Raw genomic sequence first — 22,463 nt, forward strand, 5'->3', positions numbered from 1 at the left:
TAAAAAATTTTCAAGTTTTGGGGATATTTTAAATTTTCAAGTTTTGGGGATTTTTAAAGTTTTCGATTTTCAAATTTTGTGGATTTTGATAAGTCTCAATTCTCAAATAGAGAAATTGGGAAGTTTGGAGATATAGTAATTTTTCATTTGTAAATTTAAATATTTCAGATATTGGAATTTGAGAACTTAGAAATTAAGAAATTTCAAATATTCAAATTTGAGAACTTAGAAATTAGGAAATTTCAAATATTCAAATTTGAGAACTTAGAAATTAGGAAATTTCAAATATTCAAATTTGAGAACTTAGAAATTAGGAAATTTCAAATATTCAAATTTGAGAACTTAGAAATTAGGAAATTTCAAATATTTAAATTTAATAATTTAGGAATCAAGAAATTTCAAATATTCAAATTTAAGAACTTAGAAATTTTTAAATTGTGGGGTCTAGGAATTCAGAAATTTCAAATATTAAAATTTTGGGGTCTACGAATTCAAAAATTTAGAATATCAAAATTTTAGTGTCTAGGAATTCAAAAATTCCAATTTTTCAAATTTTGTATAGTATAAATTTCAGTCATCACACATTCACCTATATAATCCCTTTCACAAACTAGTTTCTGCAGTCTCCTTCAAAGAAGTTTCCAATTCCCGGCCATATATCGAGACTCTGCATTTTCTGCCCATGCCTCTCCCCTGGATCTCAAACTGTACATATACAGCACGTATCCAACACAAACGTACTTCGAACGTACGTGCATGACACCACAGACATCGTATCAAAGTAATACCTTAACTTTGATGTCTTCCAAGTTTCGTTCTCCATACTTCGAACGTTACATTCGAAGCAATCCTACCTCAAAACATTTTTATTTCCAATCGAAGAAACCACAAAGGTGAAACGATAAGTTTGACGCTCTGTTTCCGTTTTGGTTCGAGAAAATTCTCGTCTCAGGACACGAGTTGTTTTCTCAAGAGACCATTTTTGACGTTACATGTACGTTACATACGCTCTGACATATGTATGTGCGTACATCGTACACTTCAGCAATTTGTGAAATTTTTATATTTTTCTTTTTTTAGCGTTTTATGTACAAGATGTCAGGTAGTTGATGGTATAATCTTAATCTACGCGAAAAAATAAAGCGAAAATGTGGTATAAAATTTTTTTATACGAGGCTTTGTTTCTGAGAACAAGTTCGTTTTTTCACGCAGACCGTTTGTACTACCTGACATCCTGTAAATTGTCAATTTGTTGCACGATTTTTTTTTATAATAGGTATTGGTTGTGCGGTGCCAATAGAAGGAACGAGAACCGCAATGTTTGTTATGTTTTCCTGATGGAATCGCGGATTTTGTTTAACCTACTCTCTGTACTCTTTGCAGACTTACTCTGGCCTCTTCTGCGTAGCGATTAACCCCTACAAAAGATTCCCCGTATATACCCAAAGGTGCGCTAAACTTTACCGAGGTAAAAGACGTAATGAAGTGCCGCCACACATTTTCGCCATTTCCGACGGTGCATATGTCAACATGCTTACCAGTAAGTATAATTCTTTCTATACTTATTTGTCAGGTAATATTAACCTAGAGGGTTAGGAGTCTGCTAGAGGGTTCCGTTCGTTATGTGACTGTATTTTTCACTACTAGAGGGTATTATTAACTACTATTATTGATTAAAAGTATTTGCAATGTGCTATCGATGATAGTTGCATTTTGCAAGAAACAGGATCACTTTAATAATTTTTTCATAATTAAAATTTGAAAAGACCAGAATGGATAATTTCGCTTACAATTAGACTAATTTATTTGGTAGACTAAATTAAATACTCGCGAATTCAAATTGAAAGTAATTTGTGAAAGAGATCTAATTAGTGCAGGGTGCAGAGTATCCTTACGCCGACACTGCGTATGGCAGTGGTACTTGTACCGCTCGTTCTAGAAGACAAATCTTTTTAGCAGATTTCACTATGTTATTTTGTATTAATATAACTATGTTATTCTTCAAGAGTCCGATGTAATGTTCGTTTATGTACTTTTCCTCCACAGACAGCGAAAATCAGTCTATGTTGATCACCGGTGAGTCTGGAGCCGGAAAGACTGAGAACACGAAGAAGGTAATTGCGTACTTCGCTACCGTCGGTGCTTCGACCAAAAAGGCTGATGATACTTCTCAAAAGAAGGGTTCTCTAGAAGATCAGGTCGTACAGACCAACCCTGTCCTGGAAGCGTTCGGTAATGCCAAGACCGTCCGTAACGATAACTCCTCCCGTTTCGTAAGTACTTTTATTTTCTCTTCTATTTTTTTTTTAAACTTGAAAGTTAAGTCTTAAGAGTCGATGCATTTTACTTTATTCATGACACCTGATGTGGCAATACTGCAACTCATAGGCTTCTTGTTCACATGAGGGGGTTTATCAGGGGATTCATCAGAGGGTTCAGATGGGGGTTCATCAGGAGTTTCAGATGGGGGTTCATTAGGGGGTTCAGATGGGGGTTCATTAGGGGGTTCAGACGGGGGTTATGAGACGATAGGGTGTGTAGCAAGAAATATTTATTTCAATTTGTTCATAGTCTTACAATTTGCCTTATTCACAATTTTGCATTATGTGGTTTCAATAACAAATTTTCTGGATATTTGAAATGATAGTCCATTGATCAGGCTTTTTATTATTTACCACCCTCGAGTGCATTTGGAACCCATAGTCGGAACTATTAATCAAATTTAAGTAAAAGAAATATTGCCATCTGCACAAAATCTTGGAATCTTATACCTCAAGCTTGGAATATCATTCTATACTATATTATTGTGTTAATACTTGTGGGACTAGTATTAGGAAGTATTAATTCTTCTTACTAAGAAGGAAATTCCACTAATATCAGTTTGGATCGAGTGGAAAATGGTCGACAATTAAGAGTTAACTTTGTTCCTTATATAAGTATCCCTTTAAATATCAGCATAAACGTTCGATGAAATTCACTTTTCGTGAACCCACGTGTTGGCACGAGTCCACAATAGTTTATACACATTTAGAATTTATTATTATTCTCGCACGAGCACGTGAATATATTACGTTAGCTATTGCACTGTCGGTTGCGTCACGTCGGTAACTCAGATTTCCACATACCGACGCAGTTTCTTTCACAGAATACTTTTACTTTATATTCTTAAATAACGAAAATTAATTTTGAAACACTTACAAGATTGTCAAAATAAATACTTGTAATGTTAATACATTGTTTCTCCTTGTCGAATAGGGTAAATTCATCCGTATTCACTTTGGTCCTTCTGGAAAACTGGCCGGTGCCGATATCGAGACCTGTAAGTTTCGTTTAAACAAAAATTGTTATGATAGCGTACGATTCTAGAAATAAGTGTGATCAATTTTTCCAAGCACTTGCGTGGACGGATTTATTTAGATTCATCTGTTTATACGCAGTTGGCTTCGATTCTATTAATGTATTTTTTCTTTCGACGTTCTACTTACGTTTCGTTTCATTCTGCTTCCATTTGCGTCATGCATTCCACGATTGCTTCACGTGTTATTTCAGAATGAACGCAGTTACTATTCTATGTAGTGATGATTACAATAGACTTACATTTTGGGGAAAATGGCGGCGTGGGAGGAGCTTCATTTGCGCGGGAAGATTTGATTTATATTTTTTTACATACATGAGATTAATTTTTGATAACTACAAATTGTTCTAATATTTTGCAAATTATCAGTTTAGTCTTTTTATGAGTTTAATATTTTTATAAGCAACTTTTATAATCTTCCCTTAGGGAAGAGAGAAAAAATCAGAAAAAAGGAACTTCATGTGTAATTTATTTAACAAAATCCTACTTAATATCTTTACTTCAGTCATTCAAAATTTTAAGATTCAATTGTCTGAACAAATGTTCCATAGCTAGTAACAGACGTATCATACGAGCGATATTGTAGAACCCTCTTACTATATCGCCATTTTCTTTAGGAAGACATAGCAAGCTTACCGCTGTACAATTTCTAGGACATCATAACACTTATTGTTATTTTACTTGTACTGTTTATATTTTTTTTTAAATTTAATAAACTCTTGTTGTTAAACACAGATCTACTGGAAAAGGCTCGTGTAATCTCCCAGCAAGCTCTGGAGCGTTCTTACCACATCTTCTACCAGATGATGTCTGGCTCAGTCCCTGGTCTGAAGGGTAAGACTATCGATTTCACCATACAAACAAATATTTTTCGAAAAGAAACGTTTCAATTTTTATACCAGTTGATATTAGCGAGAGATACGAAGAGGTTTCCAAAATTTGTCGATGTAGCCAAATCGTTGTAGGTTATCTACAATCCTCGACCTTTCCTTCCACATTTTTTTTCGTTTTTTTTCCCTGTCAATTACTGTTAAGACTAGGAACCAGAAGAAGCAGAACGTCCAAGTACTTATTGCGTACAATTTAGCCGATCGTGGAACCTTTTCCGTTTCTGACAAACGTCTCACTCGTTTGATCCTGATTCCATGTAGAAATGTGCTGCCTGTCGAACAACATCCAAGATTACTACTTCGTCTCTCAGGGCAAGACCACGATCCCAAATGTTGACGACGGCGAGGAATGTCAACTGACGGACGTAAGAACCTGACGATCAAAATGCCAGGGCTACGCAACTATCACTTTGTACCCCTATTGTTGTTGCCTTTGTTGTCTTCCAATCGATACCCTTGTTGTTCTCACGGCCACTTTGTCGCTTCTTTTATTATACCTACTCTTTTTTCGGTTTTTCCAGTTGCTTCCCTAGAGTTTATTTGGTTGGACCCCTGTTTTGTAGATGTAGGAGGACAGTGTTTGGTTTTAACCTTGTTATAGGAGGAGTACCAAGGTCTCTTTTTGAATTAATTCGCAGTTTTTGGAGTTTAATTTTGTTATGGACTCTGATGCAAAATGAAAAATTTAATATTGTTGTGATTGTAAATTTGTAGTTTATGAATTTATCATTTTGTAACTTTGGGATTTTTTAAATTTGGTATTTTTGTATTTTAGCCGATTAGTTTCTACGTGTTGAAATGATCAAATTTCTTAATTTTCAAATTTCCAAATTTCCAAATTTCCAAATTTCCAAATTTCCAAATATCTAAATTTCCAAATTTCCAAATTTCCAAATTTCCAAATTTTCAAATTTCTAAATTTCCAAATTTCCAAATTTCTAAATTTCCGAATTTCTAAATTTCCAAATTTCTAAATTTCCAAATTTCCAAATTTCTAAATTTCCGAATTTCTAAATTTCCAAATTTCTAAATTTCCAAATTTCCAAATTTCTAAATTTCCGAATTTCTAAATTTTCAAATTTCTAAATTTCTAAATTTCCAAATTTCCAAATTTCCAAATTTCTAAATTTCTAAATTCCCAAATTTCTAAATTTCTAAATTTCCAAATTTCCAAATTTCCAAATTTCCAAATTTCTAAATTTTCAATATTTAAATCACCAAATTTCTGAACTTAACAATTTTTAAATTCATATTTCTATATTTTTGAACACTCAAGTTCCAAATTTTAAAATTATCAAGATTTCTCTTATGCAAAATTTTTTTTTCAATAAGAAATTTTTTAACCTACAAATTTCTTAACCTAAAAATTTCTTCGCTCTTCTAAAATATGAAATCCTTGAACGATTAAATTATTAACAGATTTAAGCTTGTATACACCTTTGTATGTATACACAAGGATATTTACAAATGACCTTTGTATTGCTCTGAAACAAACAGCCCTTTGAAATCCCCACAAAGTCCCTTTAAAGTACAGGGTTATCCCAAATTGAACCTTCTTTATAGGTTAAGGAGGAGGTGTTTAGTGAAGAAGCGGTACTTCAGAGAACTATACCGTTGTTACCCATTAATTAATCGTATTTAATTACAAAAACCCTTGTCAGAACTACAATTCTAAATTGTCAAAACTTTTTTCGTATTTATGTTATAAATGATACATGGTACATAAATACTTTTATTGACATTTCAAACGATTCGTTCACTTGCTTCCATTTTGATTCAAATCGCCATTTTGATTGGACTTATTGTCATTTTTATTATTACTTTTTATTATAATTAATTTGTAATTTTTTTTATATTTGTATTGTGGAGAGGAACTAGTTAATATATGGAGATTCGTTATATTGCCACGTATGAGATTGCAGAAGCAGAGTTATTGGAATTGGTGATATATTTAGTTGGTAAAATATTTATACATTTGATCATTTTTATATTTTTAAGATTGAAAGTTTCAATGATTGTAGATTTGTAAAATTTAAAATTTTCCAAATTTCATGAATTTTCTAGATTTTTTGGATTTCACAAATTTTCAAAATTTCTTCAATTTTCTTATTTTTCTAAATTTTCTTAATTTTCTGAATTTTCTGAATTTTATCAATTTTTAAAATTTTCTAAATTTTCTAAATGTTCTAAATTTTATAAATTTTCTCAAATTTCTCAATTTTCTCAATTTTCTCAATTTTCTAAATTTCTCACAATTTCTCTCAATTCCTTTCAATTTCTCTTAGTTTCTCTCAATTTTTTCAATTTTTTCAGCATTCAAAAATGTCTAAATTCTCTAAAAAATCTAATTCCACAACAACTCTGCAACGCTATCAAACTAAAAATCTTTCAAGACCAAAAGAAAATTCTACATACAATTTAGAATACGAGTTCTACTTCTAAACTCCTAATTTAACATTGAATCGATCAACCAGGCGATTTTCCTGACAAAATCGTCGCTCCAATAGCAGTCCACGAACGAACTAGCAATTTAGTAGATAGAACCCGAAGGAAAACCACCAGGAAACATGGCGTCCTTGTTTGTAGTTAATACCTGCATGTTCTTTTTTTGTTTCCTTTTTGGCCGTCTGTAGAGATGTTACTGCTGTCCAACAACGTCCGCGACTACTACTTTGTGTCGCAAGGCAAGACGACAATTCCTGGCCTCGATGACGGGGAGGAACTTTTGGTTACCGATGTAAGTGCTTCCCTTTGACCGGTCAAGCACTATTCTGATCAATATTCCATATTAAATAATTCACATCATATATATTTTATTTTCAATAAGTTCGTTTCACCACTTTCAATTCTTGTTTATTTATTTTTTCTATTTTGAACTATTTTTTATTTTCTTAATGTTATTTATTAAGTTATTTATTATTGTAGTATATTAAGTTATTTATTAAGTGCATATGATTAGCAACTAACTGCCATATACAGAGAGCTTGGAAAATAATTTGTAGATGAAGTAGAACATCTTAGTACGAAATATTCTATGGTGACCAGGGGCGTACATTCGTTTCAATGCACCCTAGGCTGTAATTACTCATTGGTCCAAGATCATGTTCTTTTTTTAAATTATTTATTCTAAATTAACAAATTTAGTGGTTAACAACTTTAGAAATCCAGCACTCATACCTAAATATGAAAGTGAAATATTTTTTCTGTAGTATATTTTACAAAAGTATTTTTTAGAGAACAAAATTATATTTATGTAAAATATTTGATAGACAAAAATTTTAGTTTGTATCATACTTTGGGTCTTCAGTAAAGTCCCAGGGTGCAGTCTGACAGTAAATACGTTCCTGGTTGAAAAAATATTTTTTCTGTAGTATATTTTGCAAAATTATTTTTTAGACAGCAAAATTATATTTATGTAAAATACTTTATAGACATAAATTTTAGATTGTATTATACTTTGGGTAGATTTTCAGTAGAGTCCTAGGGTGCAGTCTGACAGTAAATACTGTCCTGAATGATACTGTCATTGCACATAAGTGAATTATTTGATTTAGAATGTTGGTACAGACTTCCTGTAACATATTTACGACTTTATGTTTCCTTAATAGCACCTTGTTGTATTTAGAGAAGTGAGACACTCTACGAGTGACGCTGTCTTTGGATGTGATAATACTTTGCCGATACTTGTGCTGAGATGTATCACTGTTTGCCCTATCTGTCTCTCTATCTATCTATCTATCTATCTATCTGTCTATCTGTCTCTCTATCTGTCTATCTGTCTATCTATCTATTCTAGCTCATCGAATCATCGTTTTCAACCAGTGTATAACCAATTCATATTCTTTTTAACAGCCATCAAGAACAAGAGCTGAAGACTCGACGTTTTCGCTTCATCTTCTTCCATTTTGTACTCTCTCTCTTTCTATCTTCCTTCTTCTTCTTCTTCTCTTTCTTCTTCTTCTTCTTCTCTATCAGCCTTTACTTGTTGCAAATTGCCACCCGTGTCCATTCTTATACTCCTTAGTGCGCATTTTGCTATTGCCCACGATTTTCAGTGATTTTTGGTATTTTTGAGGTGAATTATATTGCTTTTATTTGGAGATGCCAGATGTTAGCCCTTTGCTAAATTATGGAAGCTGCAGTTTTAAATTTTCTTTTTTCGTTTGAGTTTAAAGTATGGTGGAACTGCAGTTTTGAATCAGATGTATGCAATATATGGCACAGACAAAATACAGTGGTACTTTGATTCAAATTTAACGTATCAATTTTTGAATTAAATATTGAAGAGGGTATATACTTTAGAAGATAGTATTTTATCTTGAATAGAAATGAAAAAGGTAATTATGACTAGAGTTACATAGACACTGGTATAAATAATATAACAAATGCAAGGATAACAATTTTATTTTATAGAAATTTCATGAAATCTACAAAGCAAACTTAAAATGTTATATGATATTCTTACCAACATCTTTTCTTCTTTTTTTATTGCAAATAAATAGCATCACATTTGTGATATGTGCAACGTTGAAAGTGCACGAACGTCAGCCATTTTGATTAGTTCACTCGATAACCGCCAGTGTCGCTAAATTTATGAACAAGGCTCAACGCCAACTTTTAAATAATAATTCAAACTTAATTTGTAAGATTCATTTGTTTAATTTATATTCAAGATAGAAATTTAAGCTCTACTCATTATTTAATATCACTATTTTTCAATGTAAGCTTCAATTTTAAACGTAATGTAATTTATTCAAAGTTGCTTATTTAAGTTAAAATTTTTAATATTCCATAAAAAATGATAGTTCATTTAAACAAGCTATTTTAACAAGGGTGCTATTGAACTATAGTTTAAACGTTTACTAAGTTAAACTCTGCACAATTTTTTTTAACTTTCTATATTTCATTGAATTTTGCAAATCCACCAAACACTTTTCCAAAAAGGGCAAATATCAAACGTCCATTATTAAAACAAATACAAATGTGTACTAATAAAACAAGATACAAAATGATCAAAAGATCAGAATTAGAGAAAATCGAGGGCAATCGCAGGCAGTAGACAAAATACACACAAAAACACACGTACAAACACACACAGCTCGTTAAGCAGAGCCAGCTTGAACCAATCCAAATAATGCAGAATTAACCCTGTTGAGCAACCGGATTGGGGACTATGTGTACATTAGCCAGGGTAAGACCAGAATTCCGGGAGTCAACGACGCCGCGGACATGGAAGAAACGGACGTAAGTCCAACCCCCAAGGTTAGGTGCTTTTAAACTCTCGGCAAACTTCTCCGCCATCTTGTTATTCCGACACTATTTTTTTCTACATTACACAATTTTTCATTTTTGACATCAGTCAGATGGTGGCCATTACCGTCATAATTTTTTAATTATGTGGTTATGCTTGAAAGTTATACTTGAGGAGACGTATGTAACATAATAAGTAACGTATGTAACATAATAAGAGACTCAAGGAGTCTCCATGTCTTATCAAGGAAATTGTTCACATGTTTAAACTTATATCTGCTGAAAAGTCTATATTAACTTTATTTAAAGTTTGAGTTATTGCAAATGATATGATATGTAAAAAGAACTATCTTAAGTTAAGTAGAGCTTATGAAGAGTACTTAACACTTTTGGACCTAAGTCATACATTCTGTAAAGACACATATGTTAAACGATAAATTTTAATAACCACGTCAAGAGTATAACGATCAAGAGAATGGCGACCAAAATTTTTTGTAGATATGGCTGATGAAAGCAAGATGGTAGAAAAGTTGGGCCGAGGTTTTCATCACCCTCCTCGCGCCCCGCCTGCGAACGCTTGCTGCAGCCGCAATCGGGGTGCGGGGAAATTGGGGGAGCATAGGAAATTTCCTAGATTCGTATGAAAAGGTTTAAGCAGCGGAGCCCCCCGGGATACCCGCTCCCCGATCATCCTCGGTTCTTGCCTCCTTGCGCCTGTTTGTCGCTCGTTCGCGCCATGGGATCATAGTTCTTTTTATAGGGAATATCTCGTAAACGTTTCCCGGACGATCGTTATCCAAGGATCTTACCAGAAATAATCGGAAGATTTAGTAAACCGCGAATATAATCCACGATGGATTAAGGAATCATTAATAACGAACGAAGGAATTGATTTGGATAATTAAGTGTGTGTGTTCGAAATAATTCACAGATATGTGTATGTTGTCCAACAACATATACGACTATGTCAACGTCTCTCAAGGAAAAATCACGATCCCCAACGTCGACGACGGCGAGGAATGTCAACTGACGGACGTAAGTCCTTCAACAATGGAGTCGTGAACCCCTTTTTTATAGACCTTATCTCCATTTACCCTTTGTATCTTCTGTACATTGAAGATACCTTTGTATCTTCTGTACCCTCACACTATATGATACACCCTGAATGCGAGTTTCTTTAGTTCAGACCTTTTCTTAGTGTCGAGTAAATGGTAACAAACAGATTATTTATTTCTATTAAAATTATTATTAATTTTTATTACTGTTAATTTTTTATTAAAACGTTATAGGTTGCAAGTTGTTTAGGATTGTTGGATCACGTTTAAGTACTTAATTTATGTTGAGGTTTCAACCCCTTGTGTGTCTAAGGTAGTTTTTTTGTTATACTGGTTTTGTGGTATTATTAAATATAATAGCTTTGCAAGAATATTTTCACGTTAGATTGCAATTAAAGAAATTATTTATTTTTTTTGTTTTTATATTTTAGTTCCTGTTATCAGGTAATTTATCAGGCAATTTTTAATAATTTTTAATAATAAGTTATCAGTCAATTTTTAGTAATTTTTAGATGTTTTACATTTTTTTAAGTTCATTCAGATTTGTCATATTTTCAATTTTTTCTGAGTACATACATTTATTAAATTTATTCACATTTGTCATATTTTGAAGTATATTCAAATTAGTAACATATTCTTAAATTTATTTGAATTTGTCACATTTATGAACTTTCTCAAATGTATCACATTTCAAGTTCCACCAAATTTGTTTCATTTTCAAATTTCATGAAATTGTCACATTTTCAGTTTCATCAAAGTGTAATTTTCAAATTTTATGAAATAGTCACATTTTAAGTTTCGTCAAATTTCATTAAATTTATCAGACTTTCAAACTTTTGTATGGACACTCAAGGAGTTAAGTATTAAATTCACAAGCTCTGAATATTTAAAATAATGCGTACTATAATTATGAATGTCCTTCTATGGACAAAGCATGCAATATAGTACGAATACACAAACTTTCGTCAAAATAATAAATTTTTAATCTGTCGTTACTGTTTCTACTGGGACTCCATGTACATAAATGTAGAATCCGAAAACATCCAATTATACCAACCCATTTTCTATTCAGTTTACTCGAATCCACTTCTTAGCCTGTATGTACAAAAGTTCTTATGTACTGAGGTACCTACGCATGTACGGAATGTATTTTACCGAAACCAATCGACTGTCATATCTTGCTCAAAATTCAAATAATACACATTTACAATTTATAGCAAAAAGTTAAACCAAGGATCACTTCAGGAACAAGATACATTAAATGTTACTTTTATATCTGGTGTTTGAGAACAAATTAGTCTCTGTAGACAAAAACAAACACCATAATATTCTTTCTACTAAACCAGGAGATTCTAACTTAAATTATTTTTTAATATTCTCTAGAGTATTTTGAATATTTTGAGTATTTTCAGTACTTTTATTTTGTATATTCTCTCCTAGTACAGTCCAGTGGAGCTCCAGCTCCATATTCTCCACATATGTCATATGTCAGAACTTTCAACACTGCAAAACATTTATTACTAAATCAAAATTGTTAGCAACAAATTAGAACCCTAACGTGAAATGACGTTCTTAGAACCCTTCTAAGATGCACCTGTATTTTCAACCACGTGTCTTGTTCCTACCACGACATCCTTTAGACCAAAAATTGCCTAATAATTAGAGCAAAAGAGCAGTCGACTGGTGCGAAGGGTCGAAAATTTCGAAAACATAAAAAGAATTCCCCTGATCGTTTGACCCTTGGTAGATTTAACCCAGTCTGCCTCGAGATGGAAATTCTCGATGGTCTGAAAGTTCAAAGTGGGTAAGGAACCTGAAGGACACGAATCTTCGCCTTCTTCAAGGAACGAAAAAAAACGACACTTGTTTTTGACCAACGAAGGAGGTAATTCGCATCAACGAGCGATCAATAAAGCGAGCGAAACATCGATCCTCCTTCGTCTTCTTCTTCGAACGTTTTCTCTGCCTTCTCGATTGTCGGTAGACACGGTTTCTTAGCAAGTAATATTACTATTCCTGGGTAGAAGCGGTCATACAGTACGAGCTCTGCTTCTAGCGTTCTTTATTTCGTTTTTGTTTCTAGAAACCGCTTACTTTTCGCTTTTGTCCCAAACACGCGCTTACGGCATGAGGCCGCCGTGTCAACAAAATGGCGGGTCGCTTTCCCGCTGCGTTGAAATGTGCAGAATCGCTAAATTGCCCACTTTCTAGCTTTCTTTGTGCTTTTATCTGTGCCGTCCTCTTGTGATGTTCTACTAACCGCAATACAGCATTTCTCTTCACAAAATGGCTGTATCAAAAGTTCTTGTTAGTGGAAATAGTTGTGGAACTTTTGATACGAGAGCGTGTGAGATGTTGGTTGTAATTGAGTCGTTTCGATGACAGCAAGCCTTCGATGTCCTGGGATTCACGCAAGAGGAGAAGAACGATATCTACAAGATTACTGCTGCTGTCATGCATATGGGTGGCATGAAGTTCAAACAGAGGGGTCGTGAGGAACAGGCTGAGGCCGATGGTACCGAGGTATTTATCTTCTTTCATTTTCTATTCAAAAATATTTATCAAGGTTCATATATTTATTTATGAAAGTTCACATATTTGTCACAAAATTTATTTAAATTTATTTTATTATTTATTTACTATTTATTTTATTGGTTAATGTAGGAACATTACTGAGTTATTTGATACTGTTCGACCACTTTCTCTTGACAAATTAATTATAACTTCAATACTGTACAATATACAAAATATCTAAACCACTTCTTCATTCAACCCTGTCTATTTGCTAATTTCTTGAAAAAATGAATCTCTCCACCATCTGCCTTGAAAAAATGAATCTCTTCACCATCTTCCTTAAAAAAATGAATCTCTTCACCATCTTTCTTTAAAAATTGAATTTCTCTACCATCCTTCTTGAAAAAATGAATCCCTCCACCACATTTCTTTAAAAATTGAATCTCTCCACCATCTTCCTTGAAAAAATGAATCCCTCCACCACCTTTCTTTAAAAATTGAATCTCTTCACCACCTTCCTTGAAAAAATGAATCCCTCCACCACCTTTCTTTAAAAATTGAATCTCTCGCCCACCTTTCTTCAAAAATTGAATCTCTCCACCATCTATCCTGAAAAAAAATAAATCTCCCCAAGAAAAATCCACAATCACGTATGTAGTTTTCGAGACACCCCGTATACGCACTCGACAACAAAAATTGAACCGTATTACTTCTAAAAGAACCCGTTCCATGCTACAGGAAGGTGAACGTGTCGCTAAATTGCTTGGTTGCGACTGCGCCGATCTGTACAAGAACCTGTTGAAACCAAGGATCAAGGTCGGTAACGAGTTCGTCACCCAAGGTCGTAACAAGGATCAAGTGGCGTACTCCGTCGGTGCCATGTCGAAGGCCATGTTCGACAGGTTGTTCAAATGGCTGGTGAAAAAATGTAACGAGACCTTGGACACCAAACAGAAGAGACAACACTTTATTGGTGTACTAGATATTGCCGGTTTTGAGATCTTCGACGTAAGTTTCTTTCAAACTTTACACACATACGTACATTGTACGTTTTCACTCACTAACGTTGGGATTTCTTTTTTATATTGTTATTCTTGATATTGGTAGGTTCTATAAGTTGAATATTTTAAAAATTCAATACTTGTATAAAGTAACTTGTATAAAAATTCTGAAGATCCCAACGCAGTTAAAAAAACAAGAAAATCTATATTTTGAGAGTTTGACATTGACAACAAGTAACTGCAAGATAATTTTTAAAAATTAGTAACGTTAACCTTTTTAGTTAATTTTTAATATATATTTAATGGTAGATATCTGCATTACCGACAGGCGCACATGCCCTATTAATTTTATGCAATATAATATATTAGAATTCAAAAAATTCGTTAGGCTTTCATCGGTTAACTTCATACTTTATGTGACTGAGAAGTTTGAAGTTGATACGAGAAATCTGACCACTTGGCAGAGTCTGGCTATATACAGAGGACATCTACTGTTAACATCCCTGCCATTTTATATGAAAACTGTTAAGGTTAATTGTCCGATATAATATTAAATGTGTAACGTAGAGTATGTGGAACATTCCTACATCCATTTTAGAAATCATTCTAGGTCCTAGGTCTCCCTAGAACTGTAAGTTCTAGTTCTAGAACAAGAAGTCGTCCATAAGTCCAACCTAGACTCTTCCTTCCAGCTAAACTCTTTTCAAATTGAAAACCTTTTTCGCCATTTTCTAGGTTGCACATTTAATAGCAAGATTACTCGTTGTCCAACTCTCTACATTACACCTGACTCAGTTTCCGAGTCATAATTACAATATAAGACAGACCATTCGTTTTCAGCAACATACGACACTTGACACACACATAGACGCCCTAACAAGGAAACAAAACTTCTGTGTCGATCCTCTGTAGTTAAACCCTCGTATACTTATCTCTATTCGTTCTTCAGTATAACGGTTTCGAGCAACTTTGCATCAACTTCACCAACGAGAAACTGCAACAGTTCTTCAACCATCACATGTTTGTCCTCGAGCAAGAGGAATATAAGAAAGAGGGTATTGTCTGGCAGTTCATTGACTTTGGAATGGACTTGGCCGCTTGTATCGAACTGATCGAGAAGGTAGCCAAATGGCTCTTCCATTATTTCCCCATTGTCTTGTTTTGTCTAGGAAACTACCCTTGAAATTTTGTCTCAAGACCCTTGATGTCTTGACCCTAAACGTTTAGACCTCTTTGTTCGAATGTCGAGTCCGAATGTACTGTTCTTCGTTCTTCTCTGTTCTTTACCCTGTTTTTCCGAGCCTTCGTGCTCTGTTTTTCATAGTTCTTGCCCTTAGGGCAACCCTACGGATTTTTCCACTAGGAATGTACCCGGAATGATGTTCTCCTGTGGTTCCACACGTATTTTCTCAGAAATCTTCCCCGGCGTTTCCAGAATGCGCATGAATATTGGAAACGGGTTTCACCATGTTATAGTAAATGTTAAGCATGACCCTTGATGAACTCTTGATGGACTTCATAGGAAAAAGGTAACTCGATCTCCGTCTATTCAGAACAAAACAGTGGACTTCACGCTGTAGATTTGATGGTAGTTGATTAACCTGAATGTATGAACTGTCATACTGTTTTCAACTGTCCATCGAGGAACAGGACGGTGTGCCAGACAAGATTATTCATACTCGAAAAGTAGACTAATACCGAAGTTATAGTTGTCGAAACGTTGGACCAAGGCCAATAGTGATTAGACTTTGTCTTAGACTTTGAATAAATTGGCAAATCTTACAACTTTGTCCAACGCGTATAGTTTGCAAACACTACAAGAGTCCTTGTAGGTCCTGAGACTGTCTTTAATTTCTTGCATCGACTGGTCAATCGATTAACGGGTACCCATGATTGTGATCGGTAGGATAATACCTATTATACTGGAGTTTGAACATTATTTGTCCCAGTGGATGGAAATTTGATATCTCCAGTCTTAGATGTGACAAAAATGTGACTATATGAAGTTTTAATTTGTCAATTGACCAGTCGAAGCTGTGACCAGTAGTTGACACTAGAGATTCCCTAGAGTCCTCACCTAGACGGTAGAACTATGAAGCCGGTAGAGTAAAGTAGTCCGCAAGACTTTGTCACAGTGACGTAAAAGCATGCATGATTCTTGCTCGAACAGTTCAACAGCTTCGAGCAGTTGTGCATCAACTTCACCAATGAGAAGCTTCAACAGTTCTTCAATCACCACATGTTCGTCCTCGAACAAGAAGAATATACGAAGGAGGGCATTCAGTGGGAGTTCATAGACTTTGGCATGGATCTCCTCGCGTGTATTGAACTGATCGAGAAGGTACAAAATGACGATTGAATCGATCATGGCAAAGGACCAAAAGACCGATCCAGCCATAAAAATACGAAAGGAAACAGACACGAAAACGCAGCAGGATCTCTCAAAGGACCAGCCGGATCCTTACACGCATAAACCTAACGCTTAGTTACAGCAAACGCAATAGTGATCGTCCACTGTTTTTATTGGGTTGGGCAAATTTTCGTAATCGTTCTTTTTTATCCCTTACTTTTTTGTACTGTCCTGCAGATGTGTGATTTCGCGTTTCAGTGAACAGCAAGCAGTCGCTTAGGCATTCGATTTACGATTGATCTCACCTGATCTCCGTAACATAGTCGTTTCATCATGTTCATAACCTACCCTCCTTGTTATTGGACAAGTACCTAGGTGGTTTTGGACACCTTGGTAAAATTGGTAACATTTTAGAAGTACATTTTTATTCCAACAATGTGAAATATTTTTGATCGCATACTCACTCCTATGAACAATCGAACACATCATGCTGTTACGAACATAGACTTTTTGTTTTAGTTACTATGTTCGATTATAGTTAAATTTATTGGAATTCGTACGATTGGATTTTCTGGATGATCTGTTTTTAAGTGTTGGCCTATGAACATTAGGTACTTTAGACGAATTTCCAGAAATTTCATAATTTGATTGAAATTTTGCAGATAGCTTTTTTGATGGGAAGATTTATGAGAAGGATTTTTTCTAATTCGAACAAAAAATTAAAAATTTTATTCCAACTAAAATTTTATTTATTTTGCAGTGATGTTTCCTTCTTTATCGACGTAACTAATTTTAAATATTTTTTAGGTTGCTATATAATTTAGTTAATTTTATTGATTTGTATTAATACGGGGTAGATACAGTTGTATTGAGGGAGGCGTAGTTAAAATAAAATCAAATTTAAGGTATATAAGTTGGTTTATATTCGAGTATACTATACTAAGGGTTATTAAGAAGAAAACAAACATTAAATATACTGAAAATACTGTATTATTTCATTTGTTACTTTGTTCAACAAATTTTATTGCATTTTGCTACTGAAACCGATCAATAATACCAAAAATATTTAGAATATTGTAACAGTATTCCATGTTGCATCGATAAAGTAGAGAACGACATTAACAGACATTTTTGTCGAACTTACAAATATTCTTTTTGCAAATATCTTCACAATAAAATAGAGCTATTTACAAAATTTCAGCTGAATCAGATTTTGGGAAGTTTCCAAACAGTTTAGTACAAAATGTTTGTGGGCAATTTTTGAAACTTTTTAGAGCTTAGTATCATATTTTGTATAGAAACATAATTAGCCGAGGTTTAAATATTTTTTAAAGTAAAAATAGATCAAGAACAGAATTATTTAAGAAATAGGTGACTCTGACAAAGTCTAAATATCAAGTTTAATTATAATTATTATGATTATTCTATAATTTCCAATTACAAATTTTTCTTGTAGTGCGGTAATTTTTGCAAATTTTTTATGGATTGCAGTAATACTTGCAAACATTTCTATATATTGCAGTAATATTCGCAAACATTTCTGTACATTGCAGTAACATTTGTAAGCATTTCTGTATATTGCAGTAATATTAGCAAACATTTCTATATATTACAGTAATATTTGCAAACATTTCTGTATATTGCAGTAATATTTGCAAACATTTCTGTATATTGCAGTAATATTTGCAAACATTTCTGTATATTGCAGTAATATTTGCAAACATTTCTGTACATTGCAGTAACATTTGTAAGCATTTCTGTATATTGCAGTAATATTTGCAAACATTTCTATATATTACAGTAATATTTGCAAACATTTCTGTATATTGCAGTAATATTTGCAAACATTTCTATACATTGCAGTAATATTTGCAAACATTTCTGTATATTGCAGTAATATTTGCAAACATTTCCATATATTGCAATAATATTTATAGACATCTACATATAATTCCAAATTAGCATAATGAACAACTATAAGTAACTTCTATATCAAACAAATTAAAGTTAATTTTGAGAAAGTATCAAAGAATATTTGCAAAAAAGTAACAGCGCGAATTTCATCGCGTTATATCGCCTTGGCTAATTATCCAAGAAAACAAAAGAAAAGAAAGAACAAAGAAAACAGATCACACCGAAGCAAACGAATTTGACTTACTTATCGTTCTTTTCCCTTCTGTTTTTTTCTGTCCCCCCACCCCCTGTATCTGTCTCTCGGTCCTATCTCATTCGCCACGCTGTCACCCGCGTTGTGCTGTGACCGCAACAGTACAACGGCTTTGAACAGCTCTGCATCAACTTCACCAACGAGAAACTGCAACAATTCTTCAATCACCACATGTTCGTACTCGAACAAGAAGAGTACAAGAAGGAGGGCATCGATTGGGAGTTCATTGACTTCGGCATGGACTTGGCCGCTTGTATCGAACTGATCGAGAAGGTATTACAGTTTTTACAGAGAGACAACGAAACGAACGAACGTTGAAGAAACCAGCTACGATCTGGATCGATGGAAAAGAGTCTGGCTTTTCACCGAAACAAAAAGGGATCAGAACCTCTTCGATTGGTTGTCGGTGTTACGTAGATCACATATCGTTTTTTTTTTTATTCTGCTAGTCGACGATTGAACGCTTCATCTCCACGGTTTCGCTGCGCGCGTCTGACGAGACGGCGCGTGGCTGCCAATTTGTCGGACGCGTGCGTTTTCATTGTGTTGTTCGTCCTTGGAGAAAAGGTACTCGGTACATGTACCTATGTCTTCTTTCGTCACCTTGCTTAATTTTTTTCTGCCCTTAACGGCACCAGTGGCGTGCCTCTTACGACACCCTTCTGTTGACTCATTAAAAATCGCATAAAGCGAATGAGAACCCTCTTGCAACTCACTTTTGGACAATGTTCCTTGACTTCGACGACGATTGACAAATCCAAAATTGGAGATTTACCATTTTACTTTACGTTTACGGAATTTGACTATTATTGCGGCGTCTTGTTATATTGCCGAGAATTGGGAGCTTTCGGAAATTGGCGATATAGGGAGAGGGACTTTGGTACGAACTTAATTTGGAAGTTTAAGAGACTGTTAATTTAAAATTCTTTATTTGGGAGTTTTTTAATTTTCAATTTTTAATTTTTTGGGATTCTAAATTTTTTAATTTCTAAAGTTTTTAGATTTCAAGTTCTTAGATTTGTGGTCTTTTAGTTTCTAGATTTGTAGATTGCTAGATACATTTCTAAATTTAGAAATTGACAAAATTTGAAATTAAGAAACTTGTAAAATTGGAAAATTGGGAATGGTAAAATTGCAAATTAGAAAACCAAAAAATTGGAAAATTAGAAAACTAAAAATTTAGAGTCAGAAAATTAAAAGTGAGAATATTGGAAAATAGGTAAACTTGATATTTATAAATTTCCAGAATAAAACTAGTGATATTCGTACAATTCGCAAAGTAGAATCCGGCCATATAACAAGAGTCGCATACCCTAATTAACCCCCCGACTTACAATCTCTATTTTCAATATTCAACTTCGTAACTAAGAAGTTGACTATTGCAGAAAAACAATGAAAACTCCATATCTTGCAATATTGCAAGATTCCTCTTGTTATATTGCAAGAAAATTTAACTCGAAGTCAAAGTGTATCGAAATCATATACTACGAATACATTTTAACTTCGTTAATATAATAATTATCTACTATATTAATCTTTTATTTCATACTTGTGAATGTTTTTCCCTTCCGTATCTCTTTATGTTGCTTCGAAATTTTCTTTATTTTTTTCTCGTTAACCCTTCGGTTACCATTCAGTGAAGTAATATTTATTTAAAATGAAATTGTCATTAGATAAATAAGTGACTATAATTGTTCAACTTAATTCATTTATATTTCATGATATAATAGACTCTCGGTATATTGCCATTTTCATACGTGGATTTTTATACGTAATAACGATATTGTTTAGTAATAATGATGAATAGTGATTCATGGAGACTAATACTGTATCAAAAATCAAAATTTGTAGTCTTCAAACTTGAGAATTTAGAAATTTTTATATTTTACTTTATAAAGCACATTTATTACAGAAAAAATGCAATGGTAATTTTAGTATCACAATTATAAACGAAAAATTTCTCCTTGCTAATCAATTTTAATTACAATAACTATTATATTTATTTAATTATTTATTATTCTATTTACATTATATTTTGAGTTAAATATTTTTTAAACAAGGGTTAATGAATTACTTTCAAAGTTTAATAATAATAATAACAATAATAGTAATAATGTTGACAATAACAATAATAACAATGACGATAATAATGATAATGATAATTCGAAGCAAACTAACGAGAAAGTCCCAAAAAAAAAAAAAAAATAACGTTTGTCCGCCATTTTCCCTGTGTTTCGTTCTCCCCGAGAAAAAGATACAAGGACGAAAGCCCCATCGCGAAAACCGAAAGCAGCATTAATGACGGCTGTCACCTTTGTTTTCTGTTTCGTTGCTTTCCCCTTCCTTGGTCTCGAGCAGTTCAACAGCTTCGAGCAGCTGTGCATCAACTTCACCAATGAAAAGCTTCAACAGTTCTTCAATCACCACATGTTCATTCTCGAGCAAGAAGAATACAAACGCGAAGGAATCGAGTGGACATTCATTGACTTTGGCATGGATCTTCAACAAACGATTGATCTGATCGAAAAGGTATTATTACGTCGCGGCATGATAGAACTCCTGGATGAACCAGGTCGACGGCTTTCTACATGAGAGAACAAAATGGCGGCCGGAGCCAACGATCAAGGATCAGCATGCAATCGACTGCTCTCTACTTCATTAATTTATCGTATAGTTTAACTAATTCGTTTAGCAGGTTCCATATTCGTTATTTTCCTTTATTCCTATTTTTCCCATTATTTCTTTTTTTTTGGAGCATTTTCATGAAACACTCTGATCTGCTCCTTGATCTGCTCTTGGATATTTATTCATGATGTATTTACGAAGTGCAATCATGTAATTTACATGAACATTGTCGTGAAACTTTTACATGATTTGTACTTTGTTGATATACTGTGGATACGTAAACGTCCATGGTCATTGCAATATATTTAGATGATTGCATTCAATGTTGCATGCAACTGGAGTAATTTTTATGATTAATCATTCTTGGTTGGTAATTGCACTTTAATTAATGCAATTGCTGATTTAATTGGTTAATTGGTGTTTTTAGTAATTTGGTTCAGTTGTTGAAAGTTTAGAAATTTTTTAATTAAAATATTAGACATTTGGGGATTTCGAAATTTGAAAATTTAGAGGTTTGGAAATTTGGGAAACTTGGAAAATTTTACTACTTGAGAACTTTAGAAATTTGATCATTTAAAAATGTAATATTTTGGAAAATTTCACTGTTTGAAGACTTGACTTTAGCTATTCGATAATTTGGGGAGTTAGAGTTTTAAAAATCTGAGAATTTGATAACTTGAATTATTTACTTGAAACTTTAAAAATTTGTCAAATGTAAAAATTAAAAAATTGGAGAGCATGTAAGCTGAGAATTGTTAAAACTGACCAAATCTTAGAATTTACAAATTGAACAATTTTTAAACATTAAACGTTACAAAATTTTTAAGTCTTACAATTTCAAAGTTTCAACAAAAAACTATAAAACACCATAAAAAAAATACAAGTTTTCTTAAATTATCACTAAAGACAAAAATTTCCAAAAATCCTTATAATAATTGTATTTTAAAAAATTTCCACAAATCTTTAAAATATTGTAAGAAGACCAAACAAAATGGCGAGCAGACCAAATCTCAACTTCCCTTCTCCTCGTCCCATCTGCATGTAAATCACAAACACGTTATCCAACATTCCAAACGGCTTCGCACTTCAATATTCGATCGCGAATTACTATAATAATTATGGATTTTAGCGTAAACTCGCAGTCAGCTCTGAAACGAGTACAGAAGGTAAAAGGCGATCGATGTTATCGATCGAGAACAGCAAGCAGCCAACTGTTAACCAGACATTTCACGCTTGCAAATTTGCCTTGTTTTGTG

At 33.4% G+C, this 22,463-nt stretch overlaps 1 protein-coding gene across 33 annotated transcripts in view; it reads left to right on the top strand.

The window, feature by feature from the left end:
* The window catches only part of Mhc (myosin heavy chain), a 60,230-nt gene that overhangs the window by 6,133 nt on the left and 31,634 nt on the right, over positions 1 to 22,463 (top strand). For 8 of the 33 annotated variants that reach the window (XM_076541126.1, XM_076541120.1, XM_076541105.1 and 5 more), the window contains exons 4-11: positions 1,384 to 1,540; positions 2,047 to 2,273; positions 3,256 to 3,319; positions 4,091 to 4,189; positions 4,507 to 4,610; positions 12,936 to 13,073; positions 13,803 to 14,072; positions 16,236 to 16,406. In XM_076541126.1, coding sequence (XP_076397241.1) covers positions 1,384 to 1,540; positions 2,047 to 2,273; positions 3,256 to 3,319; positions 4,091 to 4,189; positions 4,507 to 4,610; positions 12,936 to 13,073; positions 13,803 to 14,072; positions 16,236 to 16,406 — 1,230 coding nt within the window. Of the gene's footprint in view, positions 1 to 1,383; positions 1,541 to 2,046; positions 2,274 to 3,255; positions 3,320 to 4,090; positions 4,190 to 4,506; positions 4,611 to 6,878; positions 6,983 to 10,426; positions 10,531 to 12,935; positions 13,074 to 13,802; positions 14,073 to 15,014; positions 15,186 to 16,235; positions 16,407 to 18,684; positions 18,856 to 20,940; positions 21,112 to 22,463 lie in introns of all 33 variants that reach the window. The other 25 variants (XM_076541127.1, XM_076541118.1, XM_076541110.1 and 22 more) reach the window with 9 other exon arrangements.

This window comes from Megachile rotundata, chromosome 16 (genome assembly GCF_050947335.1).
Source record: "Megachile rotundata isolate GNS110a chromosome 16, iyMegRotu1, whole genome shotgun sequence".
Lineage (NCBI taxonomy): Eukaryota > Metazoa > Arthropoda > Insecta > Hymenoptera > Megachilidae > Megachile > Megachile rotundata.